The sequence below is a fragment of the Arachis hypogaea genome, chromosome 1 (assembly GCF_003086295.3).
Source record: "Arachis hypogaea cultivar Tifrunner chromosome 1, arahy.Tifrunner.gnm2.J5K5, whole genome shotgun sequence".
Lineage (NCBI taxonomy): Eukaryota > Viridiplantae > Streptophyta > Magnoliopsida > Fabales > Fabaceae > Arachis > Arachis hypogaea.
Genome location: NC_092036.1, coordinates 109,366,192 through 109,383,472, shown reverse-complemented (window position 1 = coordinate 109,383,472; position 17,281 = coordinate 109,366,192). Strand labels below are relative to the sequence as shown.

General features: G+C 32.0%; 4 protein-coding genes across 7 annotated transcripts; 2 read left to right on the top strand and 2 right to left on the bottom strand.

Annotated features, from left to right (window-relative positions):
• The first annotated feature begins 903 nt into the window (after positions 1 to 903).
• LOC112771933 (protein BREAKING OF ASYMMETRY IN THE STOMATAL LINEAGE-like) lies at positions 904 to 1,639 on the top strand. Its single transcript, XM_025816829.1, has 3 exons — positions 904 to 1,152; positions 1,223 to 1,347; positions 1,531 to 1,639. The coding sequence occupies exons 1-3, from the start codon at positions 904 to 906 to the stop codon at positions 1,637 to 1,639; spliced, it is 483 nt and encodes a 160-aa protein (XP_025672614.1).
• Positions 1,640 to 3,004: 1,365 nt separating this feature from the next.
• LOC112709284 (protein MICROTUBULE BINDING PROTEIN 2C) lies at positions 3,005 to 6,170 on the bottom strand. Its single transcript, XM_025761181.2, has 5 exons — positions 5,613 to 6,170; positions 5,238 to 5,321; positions 4,162 to 4,518; positions 3,737 to 3,955; positions 3,005 to 3,344 (listed from the first exon to the last, which is right to left on the bottom strand). Exons 1-5 carry the CDS (start codon positions 5,817 to 5,819, stop codon positions 3,174 to 3,176), a joined length of 1,038 nt encoding a protein of 345 aa, XP_025616966.1. The 5' UTR covers positions 5,820 to 6,170; the 3' UTR covers positions 3,005 to 3,173.
• A 1,947-nt stretch (positions 6,171 to 8,117) lies between these two features.
• On the top strand, positions 8,118 to 11,401 carry LOC112709273 (uncharacterized). Of its 4 annotated transcripts, none has more exons than XM_025761168.3 (5): positions 8,118 to 8,388; positions 9,048 to 9,078; positions 9,183 to 9,588; positions 10,599 to 10,912; positions 11,020 to 11,401. In XM_025761168.3, the coding sequence occupies exons 3-5, from the start codon at positions 9,211 to 9,213 to the stop codon at positions 11,126 to 11,128; spliced, it is 801 nt and encodes a 266-aa protein (XP_025616953.1). In that variant the 5' UTR covers positions 8,118 to 8,388; positions 9,048 to 9,078; positions 9,183 to 9,210; the 3' UTR covers positions 11,129 to 11,401. The 4 variants fall into 4 exon arrangements, with proteins under 4 accessions (XP_025616953.1, XP_072058819.1, XP_025616958.1 ...); XM_072202718.1 differs by having other exon boundaries at positions 8,242 to 8,388; positions 10,996 to 11,401; XM_025761173.3 differs by having other exon boundaries at positions 8,262 to 8,388; positions 9,048 to 9,112.
• Positions 11,402 to 13,621: 2,220 nt separating this feature from the next.
• LOC112709265 (dof zinc finger protein DOF5.4) lies at positions 13,622 to 15,482 on the bottom strand. Its single transcript, XM_025761162.3, has one exon. It carries the CDS (start codon positions 14,958 to 14,960, stop codon positions 14,010 to 14,012), a length of 951 nt encoding a protein of 316 aa, XP_025616947.1. The 5' UTR covers positions 14,961 to 15,482; the 3' UTR covers positions 13,622 to 14,009.
• Between the last annotated feature and the right edge of the window lie 1,799 nt (positions 15,483 to 17,281).

The window sequence follows — 17,281 nt, the reverse complement described above, 5'->3', positions numbered from 1 at the left end:
TTTAGATTTAATACATTTATTTTTTATTTATTAAAAAAAATATTTAAAATATTTTATTAATAATAGTCTTATCATGTGCTTTTAGAGTAGATGTTTGATAAATTTATATTTATTTAATTTACTTTTTAATATACATTTTATATAAATAATTAATTTTTTTACACTCTTAACATAGTTGAAAAAACATTTGTCATATGATTTTCATTTTTTTAGTGGTAGTAATAGAAAAGAAATAAAATAAAAAAATGAAAATAAAATTAAAATATAGGATGATAATTTAGATCCAGAATCCATGTAATTATGACCAATTTCAAATTACATGAGAGCTAGCTGGTTTTGGTTTTATATGTTGATGGAAAATTATGGGCAGGATACCATTGTGAATTAATTAAATTAAATTAAATGGCCACTAATTTCTCACTTCTTTTTCCATAATTTACTACTACCATAACTGATGCACTACTGATTATTATTTAAATTTCAAACTGTGCTACTCATTTGACCTATTTCCACTTTTTTATTCTAAATTCCAACTCAAAAAATGCCAATTTCTCTCATCATCGACGAAACAAATATTGCTGAATTCCTTCTTATCTTCATCTTGCTTTTACTTCCAAACAGCATCAAATAAACATCAACATGCAGTGGACACTAACATGTAGAGTTAGCGGCAGAGTTTCATGTTTTTTCACTACAGGTAAACATACATCATCAAAATCTGCTACTTTCTTTGTTACCATAATGTTTATTATAATATTTAGTGACTATTTTCATCAACTTTTCATAGATGACTATAAAATGGCTTCATTACCTCACGTGTCAATGAGAAAAACTAGTATTCAACATAGAAATTTATTGCATGAAAGTGAAAATTTTAGTAAAACCGGACAACTAAACAATCCAATGGTGAAGGACAAAGATGGGATTCAGCTTGGAAATCAGTATAATGATTCAAATTGGTCACTCTCAATGGATGAAGATTACATAGTATTTTGCTTCGGAGAAGATGGATCATTTGATGTTGTTAAAGAAGTCAAATCCAATAATTATGCCGATGACGAAGAACTACAAGAAGAAACTGATAAGCAGATGCATGGGAATAGATCAAATGATGATGAACAATATCAAAATTGTACAGAATTTTTTAAAGAGGTGCAATCTCATTACCCTTGATTTATTATTAGTTTCTTATTGATTTATATCTTCTTTTATTACTTTGTAGGAAGAGATAAAAGAGATGGAAAGAGAGCAAATCCGAGAAGGAATTGATGAGTTTGGAATATTGTATTCTGAATTAGGTGATTCTAACCGATCTGAAGGCAGTAATGGTTCTTTTGCATTCCCTGTGTAAGTAAAAGCATATGCTACCATATTTAAAAATGTTAACTATGCTCATTTTAAAGTAAATTGTACAATAAGATAGTGTCATAAAATATTATAGTAGTTAAAATATATAAATGGGTGGGTTGTTTAACAATGATTCAAAAGTGATTCTCAAGTTATTCTCTTATTTGTTTTGGAAAATTTCAGGTTAAATTGGGAGTGGATGGGAAGCCCTGTAAAGATGCCTAAGTCAGAAGATATTTGTCAAAAGAAGCAAAAGATCCGATTTATTCCATTTCAGTGCTGTCGATTCTGATCATGACTCCACATTTTCCCATTTTTTTCACAAATGAATGCTTCTGTTTAGTGAATAATAAGCTAGAAATATAATTTACCATTTCTTCATCCTGTCAAAACATAAATAACGAATTAAGTTTTATCAAATAGACCAAAGAGTTTGGTTTGGTTGAGGTTTTTTTTTTTTTTTTTTGCTTTTTTTTTTTTTTACTTTAGCGTATCTATCATGCAGCTTGAATGATGAGATATATACATCTTTATAAAATATTGTTCATATTGTTATTGAATATAGAACTTCTTAGAATAAAAAAAAATTGTAAATGATAAAAATGATATGAGGAACTTATTATCTTTCCATTTATATGTTTCTTTACAAGTATGTTTCATAAAATAATCCAAAAACAATTAATTAGTAACAACTATATTTTTATTCGAGTACCAAAAATATTTGGTGTATGAATAACGTTTTTCTTTAAAAATGATCACCTCAAGTAGTGAATGAATGTCTTCATTATATAAAATATATTGGCCATTTATACAATTTAAAAGATTTAATTATTTTATTAGTCATTATAATTTCACTAAATTTTTAATTAAGTCTTTATAGTTTAAAAATTTGTAATTAAATTCTCATATTAAATATAAATTTTCAATTAAGTTCTTTCTAACTTTTTTAGTTAAAAAATACAACTGTTTTTCTGGAATAATCTTTTTTGTTTGATATAAGATGAAATTGTGAAATATTCTAAAAGCAAATATTCTAATATAATTGTTTTTTTTTTATGAAAAATAATAATAAAAATCTAATTACAAACTTTTATCTAAATATAGGAGCCTAACTATAACCTTTTTAAATTATAAAAAACTGATAAAACTATAAAAAGTTAAAAACTAATAACGTAATTAAACCAATTTAAAAATTAATTTATTTTTTGCTATCATGCGAGCTTTTAAAATAATTTAATAAGTTTTTTGGTAATTCCTAATAGTCCTTTATTAACTTTTTATTGTTTTATTAAATCATTTCTCTAAATAATCTAAATATAACTCTACTTATGTTAGTATTAAAGCAAGTTATTATTATCCTAAAAAATTATAATCCCTAAGGAATCTAGCTACATTCCTGTACCCAAAAATTCTAGCTACATTCCTTTCGTGAAGGCGTTATAGAGATCCAAAAATTGAAAATATAAATTGCTGTTCAAGTTACATAGGCAGACCAAAAAAGAAAAAGAGACTTTAAAATTTACAAATATAAATTAGACACCAAAAAAGATATACTAACAAAAACAAGATTCTAAAAAGAGAAAATGTCGATCATTTCCATTGGTAGTTAACCCAAATGAAAATAAAACAATATTTTCACAGACCTTAAAGCATCAACTCATTGAACCAGCTTCACTTTATGATATAAAATGACACAACTATATGTAGTTGAATGAATCAAAAAGGCATTTTATATAGACAAACCATTAACAAATGCCGCTGATACAGACGAAAGTGCATTAATCTATGTGACTACAGGGCCTAGCGTGTAAGCAATTAAAATGAAACTACATAGTGAAATTTTTGGATTTGAAAACAAATGATTGTAGATGTAACCTAGCTTTAGCGGCAGCAGCAACTGATTCTTCATCTCGTTTTTCCTTGGCAATGGCAAGTGCAGCAATGTAAGCTTTTCTTGCATCTTCCATTTTCTGCAATTCCACCTCATCCAAATCATCCTGTTCAACCAAGCAGATATTTTCACTTTAAAAGTTCATTACCAACTCGAGAATTCAATTGATAGAAACTCAGATGCAGTTGTCTTTATGTGAACCTAATAATTAAGAATTATTAGATAACAATTTAGTCAAATATGTCAAATCATCTAACGGTTCTCGACTATCAACTTCACCTGCAAATAGACATGTGAGTCTCTACCAATTCAATTATATACTTATGCATGTGAAATTGTGATCTTAAAACATAAGTGGTGCACATCAATCTCGTATATTTGCTTTAAGCAGCTCCCTCTCCACAGAAAAAGGAAGCCATAGGAAGGATGAAGAGAATCAATAAACAAGTTTTCAGATATATGATGTGCATGTTGGTAATAAAGTATTGATAAACTCACAATACTGGAAACGTAATTTAAATCACAAGGCTTGGTGTCATAATCATCGGTGTAATCAGCAGTATCGGTTTTTGTTAAGCCCTCAAGGAACAATCTAAATGATGAAATGTCTCCTTGCACAGAATCTAGCTCTTCTTGGAGTTTCTCCACTCTCTTGTTCGATGTCATTGCTTCCCACTGTATCTTTTCAAGGGCAGCTTGCTTGTCTGCAAGCTTAATCTGCATAAAAAGCAGACATTGTTGATGTGTGAGAGACTGAGAGGAACGACTTTAAAACCTTCAAAAACCTACTCCGTCAATAGCAATGGGAGTATGAATATAGTCCAAAGGTATGGTTTGTAAAGGATGAACCCAGCTTGCAGTATGAACAACTTTGCTACTATTGGTGCCAAATTACTGATTAGAAAACACAAGTGGATTGGTACCTTAGCATCAGAGAGTTGTTGTTGAGTATACTTAAGCAAAGAGTCCTTTTCTGAAGCCTGGCGTTTCAGATCATCGAGATTTGCATTAAAAGCATTCAGTTGTTCGCTTGTGTTTTCAGCTGACCTTAGAAGGTCATCTTTCTCCTGCAATTTCCTCTGAAGTTCCTCTAATTGTTCCTTCAATATAACTAGCTCTTCGCTGTCCTTTTCTGATGTCGAAGCTCTTGAAGAAAACATAGAAAAACTGTCAGCATCAGAATTATTGTTACCATTTTTGCCTTGTTCTTGTTCAGCTTGGTCCTTTTTCTTTTTGACAGGAATAGATTGAGTGGCATTTTTCCCTCTTAAATCTGTTGCCTACAATGGATACGAACAATCAATTAGTTGATTATTTGAAAAAGGATCCAAATTGCACACATGAGCATGACCAATAGATAATTTATAAATGATGGTCTGTTGTAAAATAATTTGAATTTAGAATTTAGAAGAGGAAAAACTCATTTGCCCCAGATATATTTTACATGAATAATATTCACCAAAGCATCCAATTTCATTAAGTAAAATTTGGCAAGAAATAAGTTGATTGTTATAGACACATGCCAAACATGCAATCAAAGAGCAATATAAAGCAGTCCAATGGTATGAGAGCAATATTCATGTGGGCTGCAGCAGAACCATGCTCTCAGAGGAAAATAAGTTGGTTCAGTAAATTTTCATATTAAGCTTCAACTATAATTACCATTGATAAACCCAATGGCAACAAACAAATCCATACAATTGCAACAAAAGAATACTAAAATAAGTATAACAACCAAAATTAGGTGATTTGACTGATTTCAGATTTACATGTCCCAGTATATATGATATATATAGAAAGATGAGTTTGCATTATTTCAACTCTTAAGTCATCAATTAACGAAACCATTCAGAAGCGTGTCATATATTAATCAAAATTATATCAAATGGGAGGAAACCCTTAAATAGACAATGCTAGATGAGGAACCCAAAAAAATTAAAATAAAAATAAAAATAAGAAAAGGGAAATGTATTGCAGTCTTACACTATTACACACTTACTTTTTTAGACAACGTTTCTCTTGTAGGCGTTTTGGTGTAGATAATGGAACCACGACGGGTGAATGAGCTTCTTGCTTTACGATCCTATCCACATTCAAGAGTTCCACTCATCACTTCAAACTTCAAATCATCATTCATTCAATAAAGATATTTAAAAAATAAGTTTAATCGAATCAAATCAAAATAAGTTAAAGTTGCTTCCTTTTTCTTCCTCCACATGGCATAATTACATAAATCATAAGAATAATTCTAAAATTGTTCTAATTTCCCCAAAATTTCGTTCCTTTGCTCTCACATTGGTACAAAAAGCGTTGAGAAACGGAAAAAAGATGTTGAAAATTGAAAAACAGATAAGAGGGAAACTGGAGGGTTTACGATGAGGGACTGAACGAGAGGAACAATCTCGACAAGGTCGTTGAAGAGGACGCGATGCAAGTTTCCAGCACCACCAGATGCGGCGGCAGCAGCGGCGGCGGAGCTAGCAAGTTCGGAAGAAGAGTTATCTTGAGCTGAAAGCCACGAATTAGGGTCTCCGAAATCGGAATTTCCTTGCATATCCACGAATCGCTGCCCCTCGTACATTTTCTTTTTCTCCCACTGAAAAATTCGATGCTCGAGAATCAAGATCGAACAAAGAGAAATCAAAATAAACAAGGGCAAAAGAATTTGACTTGAGAGTGACACTACTGCGACGAGAGACCCTCGCTTTAGAAAAAAATTGTAGATTTTGATTTTCTATTCGAAGAGAAAGCAACGGATATTTTCGATTCAGTGTTAGGGTCTTAGGGATCAGGTTTGAAATGACGTAATTGCCCTTCATGGTTGCTTTCGTAAGCTGGTAGAGTAGAGTAGCCATTTGGCAACACCCGCTGCCAATGTTTCAAAAAACTTCAACAACGACAAAATCATTGTTTCTCTTTTAACTAAATTATTTCATTTTATTTTAAGGCCAATTTTTCCGTTGCACATTTATATGGAAATTGTCAAATTTTATTTGATATATGATTTTTGAGAAAAAAAATTGTCAATAAATTCTTTCTCCAATTGTAATTTGTAGAGCTTGCTATGTTTTTTTTTTTTTAATAATTTTGCAACTCACATTTCGATATGATAAACAACGGCCTTATTTTAAATTGCATTTAAGAACGAACAATAGATACGATTAAGAGTAAAAACTTAATTAGATTCTTGTTTATTTTTATAATAAGATATTTTTTGTCTAAAAAAACACTTCAATCTTTAATTATTTTATTTGAGGACAATACAATTTTTTTATTAAAAATTTTGTTAAATAGTAATAAAAATTAATTTTGTAAGAATTTTATTTGTAATTTAGGGATTTAAATTTCTACAAATTATTAATAAATTTATTTTAAAAAATTTTTTTTACTGATGATGGTTAAGTGGAGAAAGACTAAAAATGATATTACAGAAAAAAAAATAATTACAGTATGAATATCTTTAAAAAAAATAGCATCAAACAAAAAATAAAATAAGATAACATTAAATGTTGATATATTTATATTGGTAATGATGACAGTAGAAGAGATAACGATAGTGGTAAAGTATGGTTATACAATAAACATAGTAGACATAAAAGTAATAATGATGAGAATGAAGAAGGTGGTAGACTTACATTAGCAATGGTCATAGTTGGTCATATTATTGAGATCACAAATAAAACTCTACAAAACTAATTTTAGTTACTATTTAACAGATTTTTCAATAGAGGATGGTATTGTCCAAAAATAAAAAAGTTGAGAATCGAAGTATCTTTTCTTTGGACAAAGAACACTTTATCCTTCATAAAAATGAATAAGGATGGAGTTGAATCTTTATTCTTAGACTAGTTAAAAGCTTTTCAATATGCAAAAAAATAACTAGAATAGAGTCTAAATAAAATAGTGTCAAAATTTAGTATTATCTGTTCTTTGTCATTTTTAATTGTATTAAATTTAGCAAATTAATAATCAGATTTTCAAGATTTCGACTTCAGACTAATTAGTATTTAAAGAAAAAAAATACCAATTAAATCATTTACGATAGTAAATACTAGACATAGATGTTCTTCTCAATAAATAGTGCGAAATGAAATGAAATTGCACATATATTTCATTATCTACAGTGATGTGTGTCACATGAACATAAAAATGATGTAGTTTTAGACAATAAAACATTCATTATCTTTTGAATTTTTATATAACTTTTATGAACTACTCTTTATTTACTACAAATCTTATCAAAATATGTGAAGTTTCTCTCTAAAAATTATTATATACATTAAATTTTTTTATAAATAAACACATCATAATAGTTAACAATATATATAAGCATTATCCTTAAGTTTTATATAATAAATTAATAAAAAAATATAATGTGTCCATCATTATCATTTGATACTTTAAAAGATCAAATCAATTTTTTTTTAGAAATTAATTAATCTGAAGTTAAAATTTTTAGAAAGCTAATTATCCTTTCACGATTAAATTCTTATTATACTTTTCTCTTACCATAATGTATTTAAATTTGACTAATTTGAATTAAATTAGACTAACTCTATGAAGGGATAAGATTTTTTTTCCCTTTTATATATCCTTGAGTGATAAGGATATTATTCTTTCCTAATAAAATAGGAATATTGTACTTCTCTTAATCTAACATTTTTAAATATTATTATTTTGTAATATTAGATTTGATTGGTATCAGAATTTGAGGCTCTGAACCAAGTCCACCATCATTAATCTATATGATGATGATGATGAATATTAAGGAATGAAAGGTGGACCCAAAAATGGCTTTTATTTTTCTTCTCTAACAAGAAACTTTGCTGGCAATAGGTGTGGATGATGATATGCATCTCAATCCAATATCTCATGGTAAGAACTCATTGAAGGAAATGGAAATATATCAATCTTCTTAGGGAATATCAATTACTACATCTTTATTCCATACATGTGACTTAGCTTTTGATTCACTCCCCCACTTTATTTTTAATTCCCAATGAAATCTATGTACACACGAGAAGACACCATCTTCATGTTCAAAATTGTATGGTCTCTCTTCCTAGTGCACACAGAACAGAACCATTGGAACACTGAAGAAACATTTATCAGACATGAGAGAATGTTTTTGCTAAGCGCACTAGTACCGGGTAATTAATTAGAACCACAATTCATTTTCTTTCATTATTTTCTTGTTCTCTGTGTTTGTTTATAATTTCTCTTTTTTTCATTTATTTTCAAAATAAGAGTTTTATTAATTTGTACCCTAAAAAGTAAAAACATATATTAAGTATACCATAAAAAAAATAATTTTATAATTTTTTTTATATTTTTAATGCATTAAACATATCAAAAATATTAAAAATTTTCTATTATTATATTTTTAAAATGTGCCTTTAGGACACAAATTAGTTAAATATTTAAAATAATAATAATAATTAATAGTTTAACAAGTAGGACAACAACAAATCTCATCAAGTATACTAACATGGAAAGTTATTATACCATAAGTTCTGATAACACCCTTCACTCTCCGAATCAATGAATTTTGGTAGAATCATTAATAAAAATCGAAACGAATCTCGGATGAGCCGTGTGCTAGGATTAAAGCTATCTAAATAATCTAGTGTTAATTTAAGTTTAAGAAGATTGGATTTTTCTCTTTAAATTCAAAGGTTGATGCCAGCATGTAACTCTTAAGATTTTGCTTTATTTGCACATGCGTGATTGTGACTGAGAAGTCCATTCAATCTGAAGTTCTTCATTTTGCTCCTATGATTCTTACTCACTACACTGTGATTGTGATTAGGTTCTAATAGAAGTTGATTGAACTGATCAAGGTAACAAAGTAATTGACAATTTTAACTTTCATGGGTAAGTAGTCATTTTCACCATGCAATTTTTTTTTTGTCTATGATCACCAGTCTTTCATTTTCAAATCCAGTGACAAAAGAACAAATCTGAGAAAGGTTATGGATTCAAAGGAGGGTCATGGATTTCTCATAAGGGAGTCTCCGGTACCGGGGCGGCGGGTATGTTCATTGAATGAAGCGAAAATTGTTAAGGATTATGATGTGCCAGAGCTTGTTGTTTTTCTGTATGAGGATCATAAAAAGTTTGTGAAGGATATTTGCATTGACAGAGGAGATTCAACAAAAGGAAAGTGTGTGTTAGGAGAATGTAGATTGGATCAAAACACACCATGTTTCTCTGGCTTCAGAAGTGATTCATCCAATTCAAGTAGATCAGAATTTACACCTACATGCATTAAGGATGTGAATGTGAACACAACTTATGAGAGTTCAAGTGAACACCCCACAAGGAAGAAGACATCAGAGGCACTAGGAGAGGTTAGAAATGTTAATTCTTATGTTTGGACACTTAATCTCTTTGCTTAGGAAGAGTTTATTTTTAATGATATTGCCACCTAATAAGACTACAATTATTCTGATATTGGTATCTATGTCTAGTGTTCACTGATTTTGATGTTTTTGTCTTCTTTTTTTTTTAATCATATGCCAAATATAAGAGTTAGATAATGAGATATCCATGTGAAGTAATATGTTAGCAGTTCAATTAGTCTATACTTAAGTCTGTTTATTCGTTCTGTTCTTATAATATTTTTTCAATTCAAGTTCTTGAATTTTAAAAATATGCAATTTGATACCATAATGTTGTTAAACAATGTAAAAAATACCTCTATTTTTCGTAAAAGAATAGTTTTAGTAGAAATAGAAGATTTATGTGCTTACAATTAAAAGGCAGTCTTCTAGTTTGGAATTATAACATATAAAATTCAAGTATTAAGTTCATATTCTTGTTAAAGGTTGGTGTGTTTTCAACTTGTACACGTGACCTGATGCATGTAAGTTTCTTAGGGAAAATGTTGAATAATGAGGAAAGAACAATATTCATCAGATGGTTGCTATATATCAGACACAGAGCAAATTCTGCATTTCAAAGTGTTTCACTTCAGCTAACAATATTTTTCATAATTTCACTTTCTGTAACATGATACTATAATTGAATAATATATTGATAAAGATAAATCATCCAAAGTTATAAACTTTGCAATAAGCTTCTGGCATAGATTTGTCATATGCTAAAATTCACATATAAAAGAAATATCCTCCATCATCACACTCTACTTTTAAATCAAAACATTGAATGTTCAATGGTTTTGCTACTATCATATAGTAAATAGAAATTCAATATGGATTTGCCACCATTAAACAATCTAAAAATTCAGTTCATGAAGGACTAATAAAACAAACTCTACTTTAGTCATAAGAATTAATAAGGGTATCTCATGAACCAGTTGTTTTACATTGTTCTTCCCTCTGTCTTTCGAAATTCTTAGATTTTCCGAGACGACGAGTTTTCGAGATCTTTCAGTCTCAAGCATTGGCAGAAGAATGCATTCTCAAGAACAATTAGCAGCAGAAAGGAGTATCCACATTATGCAGAGTATCAACAATTTCCTAAAGCCACAAAAAACTTGTCTACTATTCCTCTTATAGGGAACTTGCAAACTCTAACAAGTTCAGGAGAAAGCTTTGATCTACAAACAGATAATGATCCGGATGAAACTTCTCGTGATACTTCAAAATCTGAAATGGCTTCTCATCAATCTAATGACAGCAGCATAAGCAGTAACTCATTCAGTTTTCCCATGTAAATATGTTCATCTTTATCTTTTTTTTTTTTTCAATGATTTAATTAGTTCCTCTTCTACAATGCAAATAACTTGATCATAGTTTTTGGCTTGTGCATGAAAACAGAATCTCCCCAGAATGGAAGGGAAGCCCTGTGAAGATGGTGAAAGCCGATAGAAGACTGCCGAGAAAGCGTCGATGGCGGAAGATATGCAACCCCTGCTGCAAATTCTGAGCACTAACATTTGCGGCTAACAGAGTAAATTATATCAAATTGTGTGACATGCAGAAGATTTTGATTTGCCATGATATCATGGAATGCATGTGATAATGATAACAATTCCTTATGCCATATCATACTGATGAGTAAAATGACTCAATAGTCAAGTTTATTTTTTGAGATAATGACAACTCAAATCTTTTATCTACAAGATGTGGATTTGAGTTGGGAAGATTGTTGTTTACATTGAAGAAAATATAAAATAAATAAAAATAAATAATGAGTAAATGATCTTTTTAATACTTAATTATTTGTCCGAAAAATCGCTATCCTTCACGGTTCGAAAACTTTTAATTAGTCTCTATCAAGTAATTGATCTAAACAATCTCTGTAAACGATGACCTATTGATATATCAGGGACTGCTTAGACCAGTTACTTGGATGATTTGGAATCAATTAAGAATATTCAAATTGTGAAGAGGTACTATGTCCTTGGGACAAATGATCCCCACATATTTGCTGAACTACTTATATGCATCCTTAGTCTGAAAACAATGTCGCTGCAATTATCTGAGCTGAATATTCATATTCTAAATTGTAAGACAATGTTGAAGAATGTATGCAGGACAATGAATATAATACAAGTAGAAGCTGGTCCAAATAAAATGCCAAAATAATAGTATTAGTCCGGTTTGGTTGACAAAAAAGGCACTTATTAGGATTACGGGTGTGGCACGAAAGTGAATATAAATGGCAAAGATCGTGGGAAATCTGATGGCACAATATCAAAGCATTTCTAAACATGCAACGTCATTACAATTCACAACCAATTATGATCATCATGCAATGCAATGCAAGTTGCAAGTTGCAAGTTGCAACAAACAACAAACTCTTTTCTTGGCCACTCAAACCTACTCTGACCTCACACATCAATCACCATGTACATTACACTGTATACATATGTATCATCATAACAAAGTTTTAATGGTTCACTTCAGCATCATAAAACAACACAGTGGATTTGAAACTGAATTGGGTAAGGGGGTGGGGAAGCAAAGACATTAATGCTGCACAGGAGAACAAGTTCAGACGTCAGGGGTTTGAATAGGGCAAGTTAAGCATTGAAAACTACACGCCAAGAGGAAAGAAGGACCACAAAATAAGAGAACGTAGACATGATATATGATAGATTACAATGACATCGTTTGATCCATATAGCCGACCCTCAATCGGATAAGACTTGCGGGTCATGAAAAGTGGCCATGTGGCTGGTTTTGGGGGGGAGGGGGGGGGGTTGTTAAGTGTGTGTAACATGGGTGGCGTCGCTATCTGCGCTGCTGTGTCACATTAAAAAAGGGTGACGATGTTGTTGTCCCTATGAGCTTAGCCTTAGTCCATGACCATGATCTCTTCTTCACCTCTTTTGGCAAATATTATGGGCTGCAACTTCAACTCAAGGGACCCCTCATCAACACAGTGGTGTAGGGTACCCTATGTTTATGTATGCTTTGCCCATTCCTTTGGACCACTTGGGTTCCAAATTTTTACAGCGTTGACGGCGGAATATTAATCTTTCAAAGATCCAAAAATAATTGTGATTCTTCGGATAAACCCAGATATTAAGAATTGACAGTTATTTAATTGGTCGGTGGCTGACTCGCTTGTATGGTGGTGCATCATTATCAAGGTGACTAGGCACGAATTGAAGATGGTTAATAAGCTCCACTTTTTGGTGTTGAGTTTCTTCATTATAATGAAAGAGCTAGTTATGTGGAAGTGGAAAAAACAGTGTGGTGGGGAATGGGCCGGGATGATATCATAAAATGTGCAGCAGCATGGTAGTTTCTTTGGTTGCTGTGTCAGAAGTGCATAGTGCATAACACAAGCTCAGAGGTTTCTGGGGGGACCCCACAACCCACCCACCTGCATCATGAATAACCGCTTCTTCTTCCTCCTTCTTCTCCTCTCCTCTCCTCTCCTTCCCACCCAGCACTCCATCATCTTATCCATCTACCCACTCCATCCATCATTCTAATTTGGAATTCGCTGCATGCCCCTCACACCAACACCTTAGTAATAACTTTAGCTAAAACCTACTACTACATGCTCTAATACAAGGAGGAGAATTTCATTACACACCAAACTATAACCGACTCTGATCTCATCTTAAACATCAAGGATTCTTCTCTTCTCACCCACTCCCACGTGTCCCTCTCTCTCTCACGCGCCCTCAAAACACTCATCATCGCGCATGCAATGCTAGCCCTGCCCCCACCAAAATACAAGAGTGCTAGTTCTCTGTTTAATACCAGATTATTAAACAAATCTCCTTTAATTATCATATTTTAATTAACCGTGACCTGTAAGTATGTAACTCATCATATTCATATACCCACTGATACGTACGGAAAGATTCAAATCTCAAGCTCAAAACAAATGCCAAATAATGATAGATTACAAACTAAATAAACAAAGAAACAACTACATAAGAAATAATCACTAAATCGCTATTAAAACACTGCTTCTATATATATATATATTCTCTGTTTCTCTAGTCAATCAAATTCCACATTACATACATATATATAAGCATAAACTCAAAATAAAATTATATTAAAAAAAACAGACAAAACTAACATGGAAGTTAGTTAAGCATGCACATCACTAACTAAAATCAAGCCCAATCACCTCCCAAATTAAAAAAGAAAAAAAAATATACATCAGATGATTAATTATACGAACCCCTTCCATCTTCTTTCATTCTTTTCAATTTCTTCTAACTTTAGTTTTGATTCCAAATTTACTTTGCACGTTATAAAAATAAGAGTTATATTTAAAAATAAAATAAAAAAAAGAGGTGAGATTTTGAGAGGATATTTAATTTGTTTAGGCATTCTCAGGGGAGATGAAAGAGATTAGAATTATCGTGATCAGGCCATTGAGTTTGACTCCAGTAAGCATGATCAACGGAGTTGGGGAGATCAAACAAACCTTGATCCACACCAGCTTGCCAATCCAACGGTCCAAATCCACCGTTTCCCGTCTTGCTCTGAAGTGCCGACAAATCAACGGTTACAGTACTACCGTGTCCATGATGATCCAGCAAGCTCCCACCACTACCGTTCAGATTCTCCGGCAACTTCTGCTGCTGATGCCACTGAAACGACGTCGCATCAGGAACAACACCACCACCTCCAAATCCAAACGCCAATGCATCGTTGTTCGAAGAGGAAGAAGCCATCAAGCTCGTCAGCGTCCCTATCTCAGAGAAAATACCGCTCTCCAAATTAGGGTTCGAGGAAGCGTTGTTGTTGTTATTCTCGTGGATCAACAACTTGGAAGAATCAGAGTTAAGCTCCGTCGTGCCGATGGTCGCCGCCGCCGCCGCCGCGGTGAGGTTAGAGCTCTCGCTGCTGGAGTGAGAATTGGAGTTCTGGTCCGTCGGTGGAGCCTGAGACGACGTCGTTTGCGGCGGCGTTTCCGCGGAGGAAGTTGCGGTGGCGCTATTATTATTACTATTATTATTTTTGCTGGTTTTGGCGGTCTTGTTGTCGTTGGAACGCTTGGACTTGCGGCAACCGCCGCCGACAGGGACGTTGCGGAGGACGCCGCCTTTGGTCCAGTAGCGGCGGCAGTTCTTGCAGAAGTGGCGTGGCTGGGAGAGGTTGTAGTTGTTGTAGTAACAGAACTTGGTGTTGAGTGAGTCACAACGGGGACATTTAAGTGCTTGCTGCTGGTGGCAGTTGGTAGCGGTGTTCTGGTGAGGGTGGTGGTGGTGTGGCCTGAGCCTCCTGTCAGCAGCGGCGCCGAAGAACCTGGTGCCTCCCATTGAATGTATCTCCTGCATTTGGGCGTTAGAAAAAGAAGAAGAAGAAAGTAATAAATATAATAAGAGAATTGAAGAAGGAAGTGAGGTTTTGTTTGGGAGAAGAATTTGGAGTGTGTCAGTGGGTTAACTTGTGCATGTGGAACAGTGAGTGGAGATTGGAGAAGAAAATAAAAGAAAAGGAAGGAGTGGTTTGTGTTGTGATTTTGATTATGAGTCTGGTGACTGACAAATATCCATGTAATGCTCTTTCATCTTCTACTTCTAAACTTTCTCTTTCGATTTTTATTTTTATTTTTTTTAATTTGAAGAGAGGAATTGACCAACGAACCCTTCAATGTTGGCTGAACTACCATTTCAGCCACTGGGACTGGGGACTAGTTTCTTAAATGCCGAAAATATCCTCCACTGTCGCAGGTGCCCGTAATGGACTGGCTGCCTTCTTGAATTCGAGCTGCCAGCGTGGAACAGTTGCTGTAACAGATTTTACATGCAGCTCATGCACCTTCCGTACAGATTAATTTAATAAAGTAAATGATCGATATTTTAGTGATGGATTTATTTAGAATTTTTTTTTCAAATAAATAATTTAATTATTTTATTGATCAAAATAGGTAATTTATAATATATTTATCAATTTGTATAATTTGGCTTATTTTATTTACAAATGAAATATTTAGCATTTGAAAAAAACACATATCTCATACTGTAAATAAGATATATTCATAATTATTTCGTTTAAAATGTAAACGAGATATGCGTATTATTATAAAAAAAATTACGATTAAAGTAATATTAATAATCCAAATTTTTAGTATACAATTAATACTTAAAAAGTTGGCGGAAGCATAGTTGTAAGAACTGAACCAGTGATCAAACTGTTCAAGTTTATTGGTTAACTGATTAACCGATAAATTACTGGTTATTGAATCGTAAAACCGATTTTACGTAAATAAAAAATATAAAATAGTAAAAAAAATTTTAAAAAAAATTCAAAATACATATTTTCACCAATATTTTAAGAGTAACCAAGTCTTAAATTCTAAAGATAACTAATACAAAGATAGACATGAAATTAGTTAGTACTACTATAATAGTATCTTAATTAGACACAATAAGAATAACAATCCAAGAACTATATCCAAGGAGTGATTTCAAAGTCGGGGTATTATTCTTCGTTTGACAAATATGGAGTTACATCCTAATTGATTTAATTTTGATTTGCATTTTTCACAGCATTATTAGCTCCATCATCATCTCCATCATCTTCCAAATCCAATTGATCTAGCATTATAGATAATGTTTCACAAATCAAGATAAAAAATAATATAAACATCTTATAAAGCATACCAAATCTTAGTTGATCATAATTCATCAATAAATAAAAAAAATATACATAAATCATTTAAAGGTGATCGAAAAAGACATATTTGCAAGATCATTTCGTAAAGCATCAACTTCTTCAGAAATTAAAAATGGTGGTGAATCTTCCAATATCTATTCCGAATGATCCTCAAATACATCAAGACAAATTGGATCATAAACTTTCTTTCTCATTCAGTTATGTGTTATCAATATACTCCGTTACTCTTATGATGATTAAAATTTTAAAATAATACTTTCAACTTAAAATAATTAAGAAAGTACCTTTGTTATAACCATAAGCTGTAATGAACATAAACAAGATCATTAAGTTTTTGATGCTTTAATCGATTCCTCATCTTTGAGTGAATGGGTTCAAAAATACTCCAGTTACGCTCACAACCTGAAAAACTACACGTTTGGTTTAAAATACGAATCGCCAACTTTTACAAATTTGGCGCTTCACAACCTAAGGATTTTCACCATTGATCCTAACATAAAAAAAGAATAATATATCATAATCATAAATATCAAATCATAAATACATCACAATCATAAAAGATTAATTTTATGAAGAAATTCACCTGGCATAACAGTGCTTTGTTCACGTATTGCAGACAGTCTTTCAGAATCTTGTTCAGCATTCTTAAAGATCCTCATCTCACTTGTCAGCTTAGAATTCAAATCTGAATCACCATAAGCATATTTCTTAATGACATCTAGCAAGCCAGAAGTCGTTTGCCTATGTTTTTTAAACTCTTCAGCATTAAATCGAAAAGTTGGATTTAACCAATAACCAGCGGCATGAAATTTTTTTTGAAGTTGTGAATCCCAACGTGTATCTAAAATCTTCAAATAAGGATCAGCAACCTTCTTTCTTTTTTGAAACCTCTTCACCATTTCTCCTCTAACCTTATAAATAGCGTGATAAGAAAAATCCATTACAACTTTGTCTTCACTATCCACAAATCTTTTAGCTT